The sequence below is a fragment of the Cuculus canorus genome, chromosome 2 (assembly GCF_017976375.1).
Source record: "Cuculus canorus isolate bCucCan1 chromosome 2, bCucCan1.pri, whole genome shotgun sequence".
NCBI classification, from domain to species: domain Eukaryota; kingdom Metazoa; phylum Chordata; class Aves; order Cuculiformes; family Cuculidae; genus Cuculus; species Cuculus canorus.
The window spans coordinates 42,247,240-42,268,636 of record NC_071402.1 but is presented as its reverse complement, the minus strand read 5'-3'; the positions used below and the strand labels follow the sequence as shown (position 1 = coordinate 42,268,636).

Here is a 21,397-nt window from a genome sequence, read left to right as displayed (position 1 = left end):
TATTTTTACTAGGAACAGTTTACATTTAAAACTACGCAGAAAAGATATTAAACGGAACAGTATTTTGATAAATTCCTTAACTGAGAAATTAAGGAAAGTATCAGATCAAATATCAGTTTATTAAAAAATCATCATTATAAAAGGATATCACAGAGACGATACTGTATCAGACAGAACACCTATCTACTATCCTGTCTCCAGCTGTACCTAAAAAGAAACGCCTACAAAACCATAAAGGAATCAGGCAAGCAAAGATACTTCTCCAGAATATTTTCCCAGTCTTCAAGAGCTTAAAAAAGTTTAGTGATTTCCTCCTCCACTGTTTGTAACTTTGTATTCAACTGTTGATAAATTTCTCCATTAAAGAAAAAAAGGAAAATTAAACACAGTAGATGATGCACTTGCACTGATTGTCTTTAATAAGAGAACGGTGCTATTCAAAAAATCCTACCAGCTATCAATTCAATCACCTTTTATTTATAAAAATTCATTTCACCAAGAAAGCAATCAAGGCTATAAAACTGAATGGGTCGCAGCTCTTTCTTATGACACCTAAAGCACAAAAACTCAGAAAAAGAAAACAAATCCCTTTTTAAAATGCATATTCACATGGCAACAAATGCTTACATGATGTATTATTTTAAAAACATATTCTAAGTATGTATGTAATCTCATTTGCCCTCATCTTTTAAGTACATGATCATTTTTGTCAGGGGCTTTGAGACAAGCTGATAGATCAAAGAGTTATCTTGGGATACAGCTCAAGTACTGCAAAGCAGCTCTGCTTCAGCGCATTTATCCCATATTTTTTTCTGGCACTCAAGCTGTTAAAATTCAGAGGTAGCCTAAGTATTTCCCACTTATTTTGCATCAAATACGCCACTATGGTATAGCTGGCATCTTGGTTTAATTTATCAAATACTTCCATTTAGCCCAGCACCACTTCAACAGAGAAGGCAGCCGCCTCAGAACATCTACCAATATCCCAATTGCATCTTTCACTTAATGGAGGGCAGTCTATGTGAGATGTGTGGACAAAGCAACAAGCAAAAGAGCGGCTCTTCCTACACCTGCAGACCAGTCTATGCAAGTATTTCTCAAACCAAGATCAAACTTCAGCATCTGAAACAAGCAAACCATATCTGAAGGCAAAACTACAATTCCTTTAGTAACTTTGAGAAGAGTATAAAGAGATTTTGGATTAATCCACTTGCAGAAATCTGAAAATAACGTTAACAATATTCTCTGTTTGCTTGAAATATTCTCCTAGGTGTTTAAGCTATTGACTCTTACAGATCATAAATGAGAAAGCACTGATGAGAGAGGTCTAGTGTCAAGCAGTATCTATTCTTAATGGGAAGTACGAACAACTATAGAAACTCTAACAAAGATGGAAAAAATGGCCCTTCTGTAAAAAATACTTAAAAGTTCCAATGAGCAAGTGATTAATGTTAGGAAGTCTACAGAACATCATAAATACTTACATAATATAAATTAGAAGTGGGTAAAGAGGCACAACTACTTTCTCAACTTTGTACAGCTACTAAAACTTAACAAAACTTTCTTCAGAAAAAAAATTGAAGTTGTCATCAATTTTAGGATTGGAAACTAACTTCACAGTTTTAGCCTCTGCAGCTTCAGAAGGCCACAAAAAAGCCTTTAAGCTTTTCTTTTTAAAAAAAATAACATCAGCTGATTTATAGCAATGCTTCTTTAAAATACAGAGAACAAGTTAGTAACATGAATTGACTTTCGGCCATTGGAATAAGAAAATCTCAAATCATGACTACTGCATTGCAGTTTTTATCTGGGACTTACAATTAATTTGAAAGATACTTTCAAATACCTTTTCCAATGAAATACTCTCTCCAGGATAAAATATGGCATGACTACTCTTTGTTACCAGAGGAAAATTTTTATGTAATAATACACGGACAGAGATAATATGATTAATACGAACATTAGAAGCCATTAACAACTTCATCGTAGATTCTTCTAATTATATTTATATTACAAGTAAACTCAAGACATTTGCTAGTAACAAGAAAAAAAAGTTGTAAATTTATAAATTTAAGTTCAAATTACAGAATTTTAACAGTCAGCATTTTTTAGAAATGTTAATGAAACCTGGCTCGTTCTTCCCTGGAAGCATATGAGAATTTAATTTAGTGGGTTATCATATGATACTGATTCAGATACCACTACCAAAACTTGGAAAGTTTTCTGAGTGTTCAGCTTAGAAAGGTTAAAAGAAACAGATATGAGAACAGAAAAAAGATGGCATGGTGACTAATTTAATAATGAGCCTCATATTTAATAATTCTTTAGGTCACATTTTCCAGATCCCGACCAAAATAATCTTACACTTAGATTACACTTGTCAGCAATTCTTCTGCAAGATGCAGTAAAATATGGAGGTAAAATCAGAAAAGCTTCTTCCTAATAGTAGCATAGGGAGGAATAATATCTATAAATAAACAACAAAATCATGAACTGTTTGCCATTTTTTAAGAGTTTATCATAAATGACAAAAAGCATGACTAACTTCTTTGCTAAGCACGCTTTTTTCTCCTATACAATATGATGTAATTTCCAATGTGTTACTATCCCTCCATTGATAATTCTAGCAGGTTATAGATCTAATAATTAATTGTACATGGAACAGTTTCAAATACACGTCTCCACAGCTCATACTTAAGGAAACTATTGAAAGAAAACTACTGAAATTATTTTTGCACTTGATTCTATTTTTGCACTTGACACCTTATAAAGATGCATACTCTTACCAACAGTAAACACTACTACGAAACACTACTACAGACTGGAATTTAGGAACTTGTTTGGTCAATAACAAGTTTTTTGAGCAAAGCCAGTAGGTTACTAGATGTCTTTGAAAAATTTTCCCCAATTACAGCATTAACAAACACGTAAGGTAGTCCTAGACTGTATCAGCTTGATCTGATACAAAAAAAGTCCGGCTAGTGCAATCTTCTCTTGGAAATATTAAGAACTTAGAAATTCTTTTAAAGTAACTCAGGCATGCACTTTTATAAAAGGCCATTTCGAAATGTTTGTGGCCCCACTTTTAGTTTTTCTTACTGGCAATAGATGATCACACTTGCACTTAAAGCCCAGATTACTGTCCAATTCATTCTGCATTTCCAGTTCAGTACATAAATTTACTCAAGTTACGTTCACTTAGTTAGAGGACTGGACATTCTTTTTACTGTATACTCTTAGAGTTCAGTAAATAATTATTTGAGATGGAGAACATTACAATCCTTAAAGAATTTTGTTGTTGTTTTCTAATACAAAGGAATCCTCCTCACAACCTAAACAGATATGCACAGGTTCATTATCTGCATGTCATACTCTATACACCCGACTACTTGGGAAAACAATCTTTATTCCCAAATCCTCTGTTATAACTGAACAGTACTTCATTTTGAGAGCAGAATTTGCTTCCTCATGTAAATTGTGACCAATTCAGCTGTTTGGTTTAACATTCTTACAGCAACATCTGAAAGCTACCTTGCACTGCTGCTGACTCAGTGAGTCACTGCAGATAACACTTGCACCCCTCTGCTGGGCAGCTTCTGATCTCCCTTAAAAAACATTGGTAACCTGGCATGGCTCTAGTCGAGCCATAAAATGTCTAGTGATTCACAACCTTACTTTGATTTCTTCTCATGTTTCTCATGCATTCTTAAGACATAAATTTTGACAGCATTAAACAGTACATGCAGCCTGAACAGTCAACAATTCTTGCCTAAATTCAAAATGTCATTTATAAAAATAACTCACAAAGACTTCAGATCTCTGAGTACAATGCTTGGTAGGATTAACAGCTGTCCGCTTCTGTTGCCATCTCTGATCCATACCATTTTACATGCACTATAAACAGCATAATCGAAACTGATTTCTCAAGCAGCTCAACATATGGTATTTCGTATTCTTCTGAGAAAGTCAAAACTAATGATAAAACAGAATAAGAGTACTTTGTAAGATTCCCACCCATATTTTGCACAGCCCAGATACCGTATCTTCCACATTTATGAGATTTTAAGTTCAAATTAATTACTAAGCAGTGAAACAAGAGGTGAAACATTTGCCCTACTATGCTTTATAATAAAGTCTACATTACGATCAAGGAGAAATTATCTAAGTTTTAAATACAAGCAGTGCTGTATTTTCAGGAGAAAGCTGATTTTATATAAGTGCATGATCACAATTGCACTAGACCTGGAACAATAAAGTACATGCAGTAATATCTGTCCTGTAATAGAACTTAAGAGCATGAATGAAGGCCACATATCCACTGCCTCAAGAAGAAAGTATTTAGTCAAGTATTTGCTATTTGCACTCCAGTTCCTCATATATTTTACTTCACTTGATGTAAGCAGCCTTTGGTAGATCCTCCCAATTGTCTTAAAACAATATGAACGTACCAACCCATCAAATGGGGAAGGTCCACCTTTCCCCAGCTCTGTTACTGCCACAGTCCCTGTGCAAGAAATGGTAACTGCAAACAGGCTGTATCAAGAGACTGATACAGTTGAAATCTAAGCCAGAAGAAGTGAACAAAAAGGACTGGTTTCCAGCTGGCCACTTCCCAGCTCTGGCCTCTCGGATAGCCACTCGAGCACTGGTAGGAGGGAGCAGGGAGGCACCTGTGCAAGAAGAAGAAGCAAGGACCACCCTTTTCAGCAGCAGCCTACACTCAGATTGGCCTGCCATGACCATCAGGCATCACAGTCTTATTCCAGATTCCTACAGCATGAAAACCCTCTGGTCCTCAGACAGGAATAATACTCCCCGTGTTTCACAAAGTTTGAATGCTAAAACATCAGTCAGCTATAAGTAACAACATATTAAGATACATTTGACTGACTGAAGACAGTGTTGAAAAAATGAGACAGCAGATTATTTCTGAGACTACTTTCTCAACAAATAAAAAGCAATTATTTTCCTCAAAGGACAGCGAAGGGTGAGCCCTCCCCAAAAAAATAGTATCCAAGGGCACCCCCAAAACCTGAGAATTCTGGAAAGGGGTGGGGAAGGATATGTCCTCTACTTTGTTGCATGAACTAAGCTGCAATATCAAAAAAACTGAACTCTGGGAGGGGAAATTTGATAAAGGTTTTTTTTTTTAAACTTGAATTAACAATGTGAGAGCTAGGTCACCAAACCCAGCTGCTGCTTTTAGAGTAACTCAAGTTAATATGCAAGTCTGTTTCCCCACTTATGTATCTTGCCACTTATGCTCTAGATATAATACAGTTGGACTTCAAGTCCTAAGTGAAAATTCAAATCGAAAAAAGCACATAATTTCCACTACGTACCAATGCATTATCATCAGATCCTTTACCATATATTTAATTTATAACAAAAGTAATTATGATTTTAAAATTATTTAGTATTATCTAAATTTAATCACCAAAAATTACCTAATTTGCATTATCTATTTTTTAATTTTTTAAAATTTTTAAATTAAAGGTTAAAAAAAGTCTGCTGTAGAGGTTGTTGCTCCTTACTAGGATATAGAAGTTGAAAGCTGTCACAAACTGTCCATTTCTACACAAATATGGATACAAAGATGATATCAGAGTGATACAAAGTCCTTTCTACACCATTTACAAGAGAATAATAAAGTATCTAATAAAATACTTCATAACTGATAAAAATGATGCTGACTTGAAATGAGAGGGGACTCTAACACCTCCTGATATTTAGTATACTTTTCCAGACAAAATGGCAAATATTTAAATCAGTAGAAAACTATGTAAACTGTTTCCTGTTTCAGAATTTTAAGCTTCCTTAGTTTACTTAAACTGGATAAAACTGGATACAAAGAAATAAAACAGAGTACAGCACAATGTATGAACAAAATTTTCTGGACACAGTTATAGAGTCTTTTAAAATACATTAAGTACTAAAAAAAACCCTTGAATAAAACCTTGCTAACAGAAAGGTTTCATTAACTGCATTCATTGCTTTAAGGAAAATCAAACAAGAAGTATTAACTCACTAATTAGTAAGCTATTTAAAACTATGAAGGCTTTAGAAAGTGCAGATCTATTTCTCACTACCTGTAAGTTCTAACAGATTTTTAACGTCACTTTTTTACTGTTTTTTATCTCTTCACAAACCTTCAAAGCCTCTACATTCTCATATGAGATTTTGCACAAGTTCTTCAGAGTACCTGCTATATTTGACAAAGGAAATAGCCCGAATAGTTCGTTACTGCTTAGTACTGCGGTACAGTCACTCTAGTTCAACAGCAGGCAACGAGACTTCAGAAATGACTCATGTCACAGAAGCTGACTTCCTACCGCTTGACAGCCTCAATAAAAATATATTAACAATTTCTCTGAATACACTTTCACAGTAATGCACTGGTGATACTAAAGAGTGAAAAACAACTACATCATTGCAGAAAGTTTCAACACTTACACAGGAGCACAAATATATCAAAAGGAAAGCAATGTCAAGGATTTGCATCAAGACTGTATACAGTGAAAACATGCAAAAGCAGAGGGGGAAAGTTTGTGTCGCCATACCTAACAGTTTCTTCCAAGACTTGATAAGAGATTTTGCTAAAGATGTAACTTCTTCATCTGTACTTTGCTTGCGTATTGCATTCACTGACATGCCAATTCTGGTAGACTGCAACAAAAAAAAAAAAAACAACCACTATAAAAGCTGACATAAAGAAAATTTAACAAGGAAAAATATATAAAGTTGTACTTTGACACTTTTTTAAAAATATCTTTTTTCTTTGGTTTTGTGAGGATTATTTTTAAGAATATCAGGATGAAGCATTGCAAGTCTTTACAAAACTGATTTTAACAACATGGACATTTGGAAAAAAAAAACAAACCAACAGCATTAACATTTGTTTCAACCACAGAAGTTGGCAGGGGAGAGAGGGATGCAGGAGATTTAAGGGGAGTCAATCAGAAGACTTTTTTAATCCCAAATCATTTCAAAAAGCTCTGCAGAGCTATTTACCTAAACTAAATATGACATTCAAAACTTCTAACAACAGGAAAATTATATATACATCTTAATGTTATATACAGTTTTTTGCAAATGTTTTAGCCTCAAAGTCTTATTTTTCTTTGAAGCAGTGACTGTAGTTATATTTTGGCACCATAAGAAGCTTGCCAATCGCTTCAGTGACTTCACACTCTTAAAATTCCCATTCAATGGGTATGGAAGATGCTGTAACATCAGTTGGGAGCGACCATGTTTTATCATTTCGCCAATATTGGGATTCTTTAAAATCTTAAGCAGAGAGGATTCTGCTTTTACACAGAAACAGTAAGACTAGCCTACCTCTGAAAAGGCCAAAATAGCGACAGACTTTAAACCTTTGACACTACTGCCACCTACAGAGTGAAAGGGAAATTAATGTACTATCTACTCCTTTTAAGACTCGGAAATGAGGACACAAATTTAGCTCAACGGCAACAAAAGTTTAATTTTAGAAGACTTCAGACTAATGTGTTAACTTAATCAGTAAAAAATATCCACAATTTTACTTTCAGGAGAGAAGAAAAACATTTAACAATATAAATAAGTATTTTATTATCATTTCATATTTTGACTGATAAGAACAATTTGAAAAATTTAGTTAAGATGCTCAGATTTGATGCATTTACAGGACTCACTAAATATAAATTATTCTACTTACTTTCGCAGTAGTTCATCATAGATTTCCTTCTCCTTTAAAGTAAAATTCAAATTGTTGTGGCTTACTAAAGATGGAAATCATTTGTTCCTGTAAATTACTCCTTACAACCCACATAACATTTTTTGGGGCACCATGGATGTGCTAAATGACTGGAAATGTACTGAAATATTCAGCAGCTCTTTCAGCAAAGGAAACACATCAAACAACCTCAGGTCCCAGCATCAACTCTAGACACGTATTTTGGATTAAAGAAAACAGATGGTTACTCACCTGTAACTAAAGTGTTTCAGGGTGGACTCTGCTCACTTAGTCTAACAGTACTGGCCAACTCTCTTGACATTTTAAACTCATACTCTGGACCCTACATTCGGACAATGAAGAATAACATGTGCTTGGAACTCCATAAAATACTCGCCATACCTGAATGAGAAAAACGTATCTACAAAAAATACCCACTGATAACTGGGCAGAACCATGGCCTTCTCTCAACAGCAAAAAGAAAAGACACCAACTTACAGACTTACTTAGGTAAGATTCAAAAGCTCAAAGTTAATTTGATAAAGTAATTTCTTCTTCTGATCACACAAAAGAAACAGATTATGGTAACTGTCTAAATTACGAGCTTTCTCAAGGCAGTACATAAACACAGTTCATTCATTTGCCTTGATAGAGCACTTGATCTGGCCTCACCTAAAGAGAGAGGAAGGAATGATCTATCAATTTATTTGTCTGCAAAGTGACACAGGTAATTCACAAAAGATCAGCTTTAAATTCTCATGACTGTGCTTTAATGACAAACCAAGAGTTGGCATTTCAAATTCCCTCAGTCTTCCAGCTTACCGAGCTGCTCTTGCGAGAGCTATGTTAAGTGTAAAACTCCAGTATTTTTGCCTAGCCTAGTGTAACCTGTGGAACAGCGTTATCTCTCTGCCAGTTTATAAGTGGACAGATACACAAAATCCTTCCTCAACCTGTCAAAAATACATTTCTAATGGATTATTCTTCCCCACTTCAAATTTTAAAGCACTTCTCACCTGCTTTCTGAGAGTCAAGAGGCTCAGACACAGCATAAAATAGTTGTTTCTACCCTGAAGCATTCAAACTGTAGGCCAAGCAGCCTTCAGTTGATATGAGCAACAACTAGCATAAGTAACCTATGCCTTAACATAAAACGAAGCATGCAGTGGCAGTTACTCTTCTCCAACCCAGACCAAAGGACAAAACGAAGGGAAAACAGCCAGGGAAGAAACGCAAACACTGGAACTGTTACCAACTTTAAGCTGTAAGACAGCATAAGGACAGAATTGGTGAGGATCTGGACCAAAGAAAAGCCAAATCAACCCCTGAGAAATAAGCACTTCCAGGTTACCAGGCCTTCTTGGTTTGCCAAGAAACTGGCAAGAAGGATTGTACACTGCAGATGAGTTCTGCATACATGTATGTAATTTCCAGTAAAACCTGATTGTTAAACTAAAGACCATCTGTGTCACTCACAGCTTGGCTGCGCGCTAACCACAATTAGCATCAGGGACACAATGCCTGTAATACTCCATGGCTGCTAAACAGATTTGCAGTTCTCACCACCGGATAAATCACGTGTGAGGAAGGCTACTGGCTCCCTGCCTAGCCGAGCACGGATCAGCTTGCTTACATAAAACTCGTTAGATACAACAGAGTCACATTATTGTCTGTAACCACTTCAGCTTTCTGTGACAGAAATGAGGCAAGAAAGACACAAGCACAACTCCAGACTACTGGTGTGCACCTTCCTATTCCACACAACAGTAAATTGGACCTTGCCAACTCAGACCAAAGAGACAATCATGTTACTTCTCTTTTCATTATTACACAGGAATAATGAAATTGTCACATCAGCTAGCAGTGCTTTCCTCAAAGTAGACGGTTTTCAAAACTGCTTAACAATGAGCATGCAAGTACATATTTTCACTTACATTCCGCGTTTCATCAGTTCAAACACATCAACTGCTATTTCAGTCTAGGTAGAGGAAGTAAGTGCTTCCAGTTTCTCATGATCATCACCCTCCTCAACATTAGCACACTAATGATCCACTGTCAGAGCAATGAGTATGACTACTTTGCATTTCAACTGTTGCTCTGAGTCCCCCAGTGCTTAAGTAAACTTAGGAGACTAACAAAGAAATTCTACAGCAGACTATATATTTATAAAGCTCTCGACAAAAATAATGTAAATTTGAGTCTAAACTTGTTGCTAAGTGCAATCTGAACTGAACTGTTTTTAATACAGCAGTGGATACTGAACTATGCTACAGTCAATCTACCATGCAAAAGTAGGCTAAAATACCTGATCCTCTTACATGTACAGTAACAGAATAATCTCCTTTACAAACTCATGCGGTGCCCATCCCAATACTGATTAAAACCAAAACTTTTACAAGTATTTCACTCTAAAAATAGGTACCTGCCAAAAGGCTGAGAATAAACAAGCTTCGTTCAGTAGGGCGGAAAACTGGACAGAATTAAAATACAACCCTATATAAATTAAGTTAGGGTCACAGAGGTGCTCTAAAAGGCAGACAGTTGAGTTTGTTTGTACTTAGCAAGTTAAGTGTCCTCCTCCTCTGTTGATAACATTAGAGTTTCCATTGCAAGCCAAAAAGATAAAGAATGTTATCTACTTGTACATTCTTCAGATCCTCATGGTTCAAGGGTAAAATTATTCTCCTGTTCTGTGTAAAGCTTCTTGTTCTAGTCTCATTCTTCACACCAAGCAGAACAGGTTTGCACAGCAGCATTTACAGAACTTCTGGAGCACTCGCAGATACATTTTTCATTCCAAAGACAAAACAATATTATTACACAAATATTTTGTATTAAGACCTGCACAAAGAAACTAAAACAATTCAGTTAACAGCGGATTTTCCTGGGTTTTGTTTGTGTTTCGGGGAGGGAGAGAGATTATTGGGTTTTTTTTTTTTTTTGTGGGGTTTTGTTTTGGGGTTGCTTTAAGAAAGGAGATTGGACATAGGGGAGAAGGTTGCAGCATCATATCAGCCATGTTCATTCATGCACAAAGGTGACACTTTCAAATTCCTATTTTCTGTCACCAACAGAAAGTACATTCTGCAAATAGACAGGATGCAGGCATTAAAAATTACATTGCTAGTGACACAAGGTTTAAACTTTATAGTCAATTCTGTATCTGTGACCACTGTCACATAGAAAAAAAGTTACTTTTCAGTCTCTTCCAATTTAAGTATCTACCACAGCAAATCAGGTCTTATATTTACTGCTGTCACTTGAAAATTCTCAGAGACGGGAAATATCTGGTTACTTTGGAACAGAAGTTGTTCATTGATGAATTACATGACAACCTCTAAAATATGATGAGCAAATAAAGTACACAGAGTTACTTCTTGGAAAAAAAAAATATATAAGTAATATACCATGTTAGAGATGTATCTATAAGCAAAATTGTATGCAAGTGACGCGCATCATGTCCTGCCTAGGGAAGTGAAATGAGAGGAAGAGGAGGAGCATAATTCCCTTAAGAAATAAATTACTTGGACTTAATGTGGAGGAAAAAAAAGAAAGGAAATGGTCAAATAAAACTTGCCTGAAAGTACGACCTATGTTCCTTCTCACTTACAATCCAAAAGAAAATAAGATATCAGCTGTACTTGGGTGCATTCTCCTTCAGAAGGAAGGAAATGCATCACATTGTGTTAGTAAGAACTTGAGATTATATGTAAGTCAAGTTTATAGGCAGTTCTTTAGCTTTGTCCATGACAAAATCCACTATTTTCAACTTAATTAGAAAGATAAGCTTTAAGACCTTGCTACTGGAACAAAACACTTGAGCTAAGTGCCCTAACTCAGGGTTAAGCAAGATGACTTACCCTATAATAACACTCGAGTCTTCCAAAGAGTTTCTACATAGGAATCCACTTTAATAGTGCAACTTCCTTCCAAATTTGCTGGCTTCACTTTCATCATTATGGAGTTAATATTTGCAATGTAACAACCACAATATAACCATACCTGTAATAATTCAAGGGTCATAGGAATATTCTTAAGCTCCTTCAATAAATCGAGAGCGCCAGCCTGCAAAAAAAGAAAAAAAGTCAATTTAGTAGCAATCAGGTATTTTAAATATAATATCAAAAACATACTTTCATCTGCCTTCAGGATCACAGATTGGATTCAAATCATTCAACCAATTTATGCACAGAACAACTCGAGGACAAGCAATGTTCCACTTCACAAACTCTAAGCATTAAAAGGACTTAACTCAGAGGTATTTACTCAAAGACTAGAGAAGTTTTATCCCATATCATTCAAATGACAGTTAAAGCATTCTGTCAATTACTAATTAATCATCATGCATCCTCAAGAAAATAGTCTCAAGGGTACTTCACTCAACAGCATCAGAAACAAGCCAGACAACAGCAATTTTCAAGTCAGAACAACCTCACCCGTTCTTGCACAAGAACTTGGAGCCAACAAGCTCTGCAGAGTCCATCAATAATGCATATACACACAAATAACTATATATATAAAAAATATATATAGCCAAAATAATCAATTATATCTGCAGTCGCATGGTAAAGCCAGAAAAGTTTACCAGTTAACTGTGATGAGATTACACTGTTTTACTAGACACAGCTATAGTTTCCCCAATAGAAAGAAACAACTTTGTGAATGTGTTTACCAACAAATGCCAAAATAAAAAAAATGCTGAGTAAGACTGGCTTTCAAGTCTTATTTTCAACTATTAAGTTTAAATATTAATTCAATTAAATACGTAAGTTGCATGTATTAGTGCAGACATTTTTCAGCCTACACCAGACTGGCCAAACACCTACAAGTTCCAAACTGGAAGACGGAGCCCATGCCGAAAGGCTGCAGTATCTGAGCTAATGCAGACTGTGACAGCTTTTCTTTCTCCTTGTCCCCTGCTAAGATGATAAGGAAAGGGACAAACTAATACTGTGTAAGCAGTAATTTTATAGATACATGAGTTAATTTCAGACATCATACTGTTAAGCTAATTATCAATGTCAGAGTAGCTGTGTATAGAATTTGTCTAACAGTTCATTCTTTGGAGATGCTAGCCTTATTAAAAAATGTTTTCATAAACGCGAGCTCCATAATTTATTTAACCTCTATTACCCCCGATATTTTACCACCACTACTCAAGCAAAGCTCTGCAACGTTCACATCTTGCTGTGCACACAGGTTGGCAGACAACAGCAAGCTCCTAACAGCTGACATGTATTTTGCTCTTTTAAAGTGCACACGGTTCTGAACACCAAGCTGTGAATAGTCAGAAGGCAACTGCCTTCACATACAAGAGGCCTCTCTACCCAGGCTAAGCCTTGGCTTTTTTTTTTTTTTTTTTTTAAATTCTTGATGTTTGGAAACAAACCCTACAAAATTTCCATCTTGCAGATCTTCAGAATTTTATTCTTTTCACTTTCCTTAATATCTCCCAAATCACAACATTTTGTATACTTTAATATACATTTTGCTCATCTTTATTTTTCAATTCTCCCTAAGCAACTGCTAATATGACACTTTTTGCAACAAACTCTTGTCATCTCCTGTCACCTTTGCAGGTCTTACACTTCAACCAGTCAATACAGTACATAAAATAACCAGCAAGAGGCTGAGAAAGATGAAAGTGAAACTTGTGTGTCAGATCCAAACTGCAGCTTTGGACACTTTCAAATGTCTGCTACAACCTCTGTTTTTTAAACACATCTGACAGCAAAGAAGCCTTTAAAAAACAAACATTTCACTACATCCCACCTTATACAAAACCCATCCACTTATAATACCAAATTTTTACTATTTTGCCATCATAGCAAAAAGCTGTATTCAAGATACACAAAACTTCTCCAATTTTAACCAGAGAATGTTAGCAGCAAAGATGCAAGACTGGGAAAAGTCATGCAGTTTTCAGGTGCTAAACTGCGTTAGCATATTAAACCATTTCTTTCTTTAAACAGCCATAAGCACAGTTTCTTCTGTGTGAACACAGATTTAAGTCAAGTTAATTGTCTTAGTTGCTCCAAAACAAAATCAAATTCAAGAAAGCTTTTGGCCACAAAAAAATGATTTACAACACTCAATGTGCCATTCTCAAAACTTGAATCCAATAATACCTCCAAACCAATCAACTTATTCGCAAATTGCACATGGAATGCTATTTTTAAATAAACACAGGTTATTGTGTTCTACAGTTTCAGCATAACAGCGACACTGTAATGCAAAGTAGAAGTTAGAGTGCTCTCTTCACCTCATATTAGAAATATAGCCTAATGAATTTCTTTTGCCTCTGTAAAATCCTTTTCCAATTGCAGGTGTCAAAACAACTTTATTATTCCCAGTCCACACATCTAAAAATAGTAACTTGATACCAAGAAGCTTAACAAACCATGCAACAAGGAAAAAAAAATCCAGGCACTCTACACAGACGTTACCTACATTTCATGCTGGTTTTTGTATCAAATCACCAAAATTTCTAATGTTTTAATGCTTTCTAAGCCTCCACTCTCCTCTAAACAAGTATATTAAGTGTACAAAGACCCAGACACTTTAAAAAGTAGATTTAAATTGAGTTTAAACTCATAGTAACTAAGTGGGTTTTTTACAATGACTTCTCTTATCATAATCCCGTCTTCCTCAAAACCAGAGTGGAAGTTGCACAGTAAAGCTTTTAATTCCTATTTTTCTAATGTAAGACTTCTCTGCTAAAACAAACAACTTTAAGAAAATTATTCTAAGTCTTCTTTTCAGGGCATATGTATCATTTCATAAATAATAAAAGGCAATGTCCCATTCCAGTAGGCTGGTTGGCTTCCAGTTTACCTTGTTACTTGAAATAACAGAAGTCAGCTTCATAGAGATTTAGATTACTTCTCTCAGCTGATCAGGTCATAACACCAGAATGATATTCCATATTCATATTTTAAAGCTACACTTCAGGCCATAGAAAATATGGTATGTTTCTGAAGACAGCAGAGCTATCCAGTTATAGTTCTCTTCTACTTGAGGGAGTGAACACTTAATAACATTGTGTGCTCTAAACTTACTCAACTGTTCTTGACTTTTCTAATCCATGAGTGCACTCTATTTTTCATACCCATTCACAACAGAAAAATATGTGTACTTACAAACAACAATAGTTACAGGAAGGCACCATGTGCATTTTAACCCAATCACAGATATTCTGAAGGTTGATTATTATCTACTTTGAACATACAAACTATATGTGAAGTAACAGCACAAATACGTATCTCAGTGTACTAACATTACAACGTTCAAAATAAAATAAAAAAACTAGATGCCTCACTTCACTAAAACAGTTACGAAATCTACAGAGCTACAATTAAATCCTTAGTTAAGTCAAATCACCAAGAGTCTGACTCAGGAAGGGTGTCTGCCCATCCTGCCTTTTCAACTCATCAAAAGAAATGCCAAACAGCACTTTGCCACAAGCCACAGAGTCACCTCTAATATAAGAGATGAAGCATCCCTTGCCATCTTATTCTTAACAACTTCAGAGTGAAAAAGTATCAATGCCTTTTTAATTTTTCTTTCCTCTTTTATTGATGAGTTTCATCAAAATTCTCCTTCAAAGACATGCACCAAACACCTGTTGAGTTAAAACGGAGAAAGGAATACAAGAGGTTGTCAGGAACATCATTATCCAGCAGGTACTTATGTAAGAATGCATTTTTTCGATTCAGCTTCATTTTTGTGAGACAATGACATAGCTTTTCACAGAAATAATCTTCTGATTTTTTTTCCTAAAGTTAGCATTTTGACTGTAGGGTGCAGTTAAAATCCAGTAGGGCAGGATTAAGTAGAAATCATACTGTCCAATTAAAAAAGAAATATAAATTACAAAGACCTGCTAAAAAACACAGAAATCTCCTCTACTGTTTCTTCTAGCATACAACTATGGGTTTTTATCACAGCACACATACACGCTTTGGACAAACTGTCAGATCTCAACCATCAGCCACAGAAGTAGCTCAGATGCTCAGAGTTAAAAGGTTTTCAATACAGCAACAAAGCGACAACAGTGCTACTTGTGTGCAGTAATGAGCTGGAACAAACAAGGCTCAGTGCCAACAAAGTATAAAAGCACAACTGCTTCTGGTTGCTGCCTGTGCTCTCATCCTGGGACACAGGTGAAGATGAAGATCCAGCTGCTGTCTCCAGCCTGGGCCAGCTGCATGAGCTGTGTTTGGCCACATCAGACCCACACTGACCCCAGCAAATACACTGCACTGATCCCTAGAGCTTTGAAAGTTAATTAGGTTACAAGTGGTAGAGCATGAATAACATGTCCCCAGCCACTGCTAGGAATTACATCCAAACCCCTAGGCCCCCGAGATCACAAAAAAAAATACACTGTGATCACCAGGAACATCTCTGGTATCACTCCAGTGATGCTCCCCAGAGTCAACAGTCTTTCCCGTATTACCTGGGAGTTGCCATTTTCCTTCTATTGTCAGAAGTTCACCTAAGTAAAAGTGAATTAACTGCACTTCATTATTCTCACTGCGACGACATATAGATGTTTCACAGCTGGTATGCTTTCATCCTTTCAACACCTCACAGCACTACTCCCATTTTAGAGTCGGCAAAGTAAGACTGAATTCTTTTGTGCTTAAAAAGCATGGGAAATAGAAATAGAAAGAAAGAGGGAAGCAACCAAAAAGAGAAAAATTAAGTGAATAAACATTGGTTGTAAAAACTTTTTCCCAAGAGATGAGAGTCCTGTGTCCACACTGTATCATTAGAGAGTTCAAATATATCAAAGCAAAACCAAACAATGCTATGGAGCATCAAAGACTGATGCCCAACAAAGCCCAGCCTGTATGTACTTGTAACTCATTTGTTTTGATTTCGAACTAAATAAATTTCATTGGTTTAATGCAATCACTATTTCTATAAATACGCAAATCATCTTTAAAAGTGTCACTTACAATTTGCATTACCTTAAACAGTAAAAAAAAAAACCAAAACATTGCTGCATCCACCAAGACTTTTATAAACTGAAATTCTGCACAGTTTAGTTCTGAACTAATACTGACTGTTTAACACACAATCATATTACATAGAAAAAATAGTTTTATGTACTAAATAGGTTACAGGAAGAGCAGCAATCGTAAAAATACAAATTACAAAACACAAACAATACAGCCACCTGATAAAAAAGTGGTAAATGGAGTTTATCATTTACTTGTATGCTATTTTACATTTCCATCATCAGGTATTTGACTCTTCCCGCATGCTCCAATTTAAGTTATTTTCATGTTTTGTAGGAATAGCATAAACATGATACATAACCTAAGTGAGTTCGATATCAAAGGCATAAGCAAGAATAATATCTGAGCTTAGATAAGTACATACCCCATTTTATTTATTTTTTCTCCAAGACAGAAGTCATTCCCTGAACTAACAAACACAGTTGAAGCAACAGTCATGACAGACATGAACTGGCAATGTGCACTTGCAGCCCAGAAGACCAACCATATACCAGGGTGCATCAAAAGAAACGTGGCCAGCAGTAGTGATTCTGCCCCTCTATTCCTCTCTTGTGAGACCTCATCTGGAATACTGTGTCCAGTTCTGGAATCCTCAACATAAGAAGGATCTGGAGCTGTTGGAACAGATCCAGAGGAGGGCTACAAAGACGACTGGAGGGCTGGAGCACCTCCCATATGAGGACAGGCTGAGAGAGTTGGGCTTGTTCAGTTTGGAAAAGAGAAGGCTCGGAGGAGATCTTATAGCAACCTTCCAGTACCTGAAGGGGGTCTAGAGGAAAGCTGGAGAGGGACTGTTCACAAAGGCTTGTAGTGATACGACTAGGGGGAATGGGTACAAACTGGAGAGATTTAGGCTTGACATAAGGAAGAATTTCTTCACTATGGGAGTGGTGAGGCACTGGCACAGGTTGCCCAGGGAAGTTGTGGATGCCCCATCCCTGGAGGTGTTCAAGGCCAGGTTGGACGGGGCCTTGGGCAGCCTGATCTAGTGGGAAGTGTCCCTGCCCATGACAGGGGGGTGGAACTAGATGATCTTTAAGGTCTCTTCCAACTCACACCATCCTACGATTCTATGATTAATACAAAAACCGAAACGCAAAATCGGTTCCAAGGCCCCTGCCTGATTCAGACGTTCCCCGGCACAACTCTGATCTCCCCAACGAAGCAAGGTTAGCGTTCTCCACCCACATTCCAGCTTCCACCACAACCCCTCTCAGGGAGCCGGGCCTCCCGCACCCCTCCGCGCCCCGCTCCGCAGCAAGGCCAACGCTGCAATTTCAGTGCCCGGGGAGCGGGGCCAGCGCCTCCTCCCGGCTCAGGGCCGCCCCACGGGGAGAAAGGCCGGCGGTTCCCGGCGGGGCGGGGACGGAGCAGCGGCCGAGGGCGCCGAGGCGAGGGGCGAAGGGAGGACGGAAGAGGCCCCGCCGCACCGCCTCCCGCCCTGGCTCACCGCGTTCTTCTTCTGCACCATCTTGTCCATCTTCTTGGCGATGCGGATGATCTCGTCCTCCGTGGTCATGATGGCGGCGGCGGCCCGCGGCGCTCGCTCAGGGCTCGGGGAACGGCGGGCGCCGTGCGGGCGGGAGCGCAGCCAGGCCGCGGCGCAGCGCCCCGGCCCAGCAGCCACCGCGGCGCACGCAGGCAGCGCTAATCGAGCGCCGGCAGCTGGAGCCGGGCCGCTCTGACCGAGCGCCACCAGGCAGCGCTAATCGAGCGCCGGCGGCACGCGATCGGCCCCCGCACGTTGGTCCGGGGCTCCGCGCCGGCTCTCAAACAGGAACAAACCCAACTCACGGACCGCGACACGCTGCGATGATACCGAAAATGCCGGCTAATAAGCTCTCGTTTGGGGGCTTTAGAAACCAAACAGCCTTTAATCAGGCCTGGGCAGCAGGAGAGAGCGATCTCCATCAATCACGTGCGGCGAGACCAGAGCTCTTAAAGAGTAAATTTCCTACTTACATGCATATGGATACATTTTCCCAGAAATCTTACGCATATTCTATTACTTTCGAAGGACTAATTTTAATGTCATTATGAACTTCACAGCAGTCAAAACTCTACTTTGGAGCTGGCTCCAGCTCTGCCTGACCGTGGATGAGAGATGCAGAGGGGATTATAGAAAAAGACAGATCTGTTCAGCACAGATCATATTGATACAAGTAGTTACTATGACAAAAAGTGGAATGTTTCTTACTTTTCTTGTGTGAAGTATGATCTGTGCTGAGCAGATGTCTCTTCTGTAATCACCTCAGTTTGCAGTCCCTCCCTAACCTCCCAGTACTTGAAGGGGCTAAAAGAAAGCTGAGGATAGACTTTATAAGGCTTATGATGATAGGACGAGAGGGGATGGGTATAAACTTGAGAGGGGCAGATTTAGGCTAGACATAAGGAAGAATTTCTTCCCCATGAGGGTGGTGAGGCAGTGGCACAGGTTGCCCAGGGAAGCTGTGGCTGCCCCACCCCTGGAGGTGTTCAAGGCCAGGCTGGATGGGGCCTTGGGCAGCCTGATGTGGTGGGAAGTGTCCTTGCCCATGGCAGGGGAGTTGGAACTAGGTGATCTTTAAGGTCCCTTCCAACCCAAACTATTCTAGGATTCTATGATTATGCCCTTGTACTCAGCCCTGGTGAGACCACACCCTGTGTTCTGGTTTGGGCCCCCTCAATACAAGGAGCGCATCAAGTTGCTGGAGTGTGTCCAAAGGAGGGCAATGAAGCCCGTGAAAAGTCAAGAGAACAAGTCTCAAGAGGAGGAAAATTTCTTTACTGAACAAAGCGGTGAAGGCTTCTTGGGGACATGGTGGAGTATCCATCGCTGGAGGTGTTAAAACACTGTGTTGATGTGGCACTTCAGGACATGCTTTAGTAGGCATGGTGGTGCTGGGCTGATAGTTGGACTTGATCTTAGAGATCTATTCCAACCTTAACGATTTTATGATTCTATGGCAAACAAGCTTGAATGCATTCTACAGCAGGTGCAAGTTAGGTCAGCGACAATACTAGCAGAAAACTAGAAATCTCAAATCAGTCAGTATGGCTAGTTTGAACATATTTAAGTTCTAGAACAAAGTCTTAATTTGTTTTAAAAAATACAATTCAACACCTTCTTCACTGGAAATGCAAGGAGAGTGTTAAAAAAATTACAGGTGAAATTATGAACACCCAAAATGTATCAGGTAAGGAAATTATAATTGTAAATTAAATGCTAGGTAGCACTTATAAAAGGCCTGCTCCAGGACTGTAAGGGGAAAGCATGTCATACTTGTTTAACATCTGAATACAAGTAGCATCAGAGAAATATTTCAGTAGAGACATCAAAGACTAACAAGACGGTAATGCATATCGCTTTTTTGCAAATGGATGCATTTAAAAAAAATAGAGCTCACCTTATTTGTAGTGTATAATACAATATCACAATGATACACAGTTAATTAATGTGGTTGTTCTCTTTCAGCTGGTTCAAAACCAAGCAGCTTTGTACAGCATCAATGTCTTCTATTATATGCCACTGTTAAGCCCAAAGAACAGTAGGAGAGGGAAGAGACACCAAAAGTTAAACTATGCAACCTTTTCCTTTCTGTTTAGCTTCTTTCTCCTCAATATATCCATTGGAAAGAAATAACGCAGTGGTTGTTGCACTGCATTTACCTTATTACAGCATATTCTCACCATTCTTCTGCAACTTTTTCTAAAGGGTGTTTTACACCTCCTGCTGCAAAAAGCCTGTGTCCAACTTCCTAGACAATCTGCTGAACCACAGGACCTTCCACAGTATTAAGACTTAATAGGCAGGAACATCTCTCCTAAAAGGGTGTACATATGAAATGTTGTAGATTCTCTATTCTCATTTAATCAGAGACAGCATCTTGAGAGACTTTGGGTGGAGCAGGCAAACAGTAGCATACAACTCCTATCAAGGCACTTAGAATCCTCCATTTTCAGGACTAATGTTCAGTACGGAAAAGGCTCCTTTAATCAAGTGTTAACACAGCTTTGCAAAATCTAACATTCGCAGCATTCCAAAAGGTTTTATGTAACCATGTGTTGGTCTGCACTAGACAACTGATCCCCAGCCTTCACAGGGGAAGAAGACAGGAGTCCAACCACTGTTACATGAGGGGAGCTGTAGCAAATGGAAGTTCTAATTCCTTGGCAAGATATTCCTCAAAACTTTCTGTAACAGTAACATGCATCTTGATTAGTTGTTTCTATGTTTTTTCAACAGATGGGTTGGGTTTTTTTCACACTAGATCTAGATTATAAGGGAATGGTCTGAAGTTGGACAAAGTATCACTTTCAAATTCTGTTTGCAGTATGTTAAGTTCATTTTCAAAATTTCTGAACTTCTGTCAACTTAGAAGCAGCAACCAGAGACATGTAAATGTAAAAAAATATTTAAGAAAATGTTTCTTTTTTGGTTTGGTTTTTTTTAAAGGTCACATTATTAGATTTCCAGGGCAGCCTCTACTCATTTTTTCTACATAGACTGAAAATATTTAAGCCTTTTAAAAGATCCCCACAAATAATTTTAAATACTACAATATAGTTAGCAAATTATTTCAAGAAGCTACTTTAAGAGTTTTCTCATATTCACAACCAGGGAACATTCACAATCCATCTGCTCCATCTGTTAATGCAGACAAATAGCCTTTTAAAA

The 21,397-nt window shown here is 37.9% G+C and overlaps 1 protein-coding gene across 3 annotated transcripts in view; it reads right to left on the bottom strand.

The window, feature by feature from the left end:
• TCEA1 (transcription elongation factor A1) overlaps positions 1–18,382 on the bottom strand; it is a 30,296-nt gene extending 11,914 nt beyond the window's left edge. For all 3 annotated transcript variants that reach the window (XM_054057317.1, XM_054057316.1, XM_054057315.1), the window contains exons 1-3: positions 18,191–18,382; positions 11,717–11,779; positions 6,561–6,666 (exon numbers count right to left, since the gene is read on the bottom strand). In XM_054057317.1, the coding sequence (XP_053913292.1) occupies positions 6,561–6,666; positions 11,717–11,779; positions 18,191–18,259 (238 nt within the window). In that variant the 5' untranslated portion in view covers positions 18,260–18,382. The remainder of the gene's footprint in view (positions 1–6,560; positions 6,667–11,716; positions 11,780–18,190) is intronic.
• Positions 18,383–21,397: the final 3,015 nt, after the last annotated feature.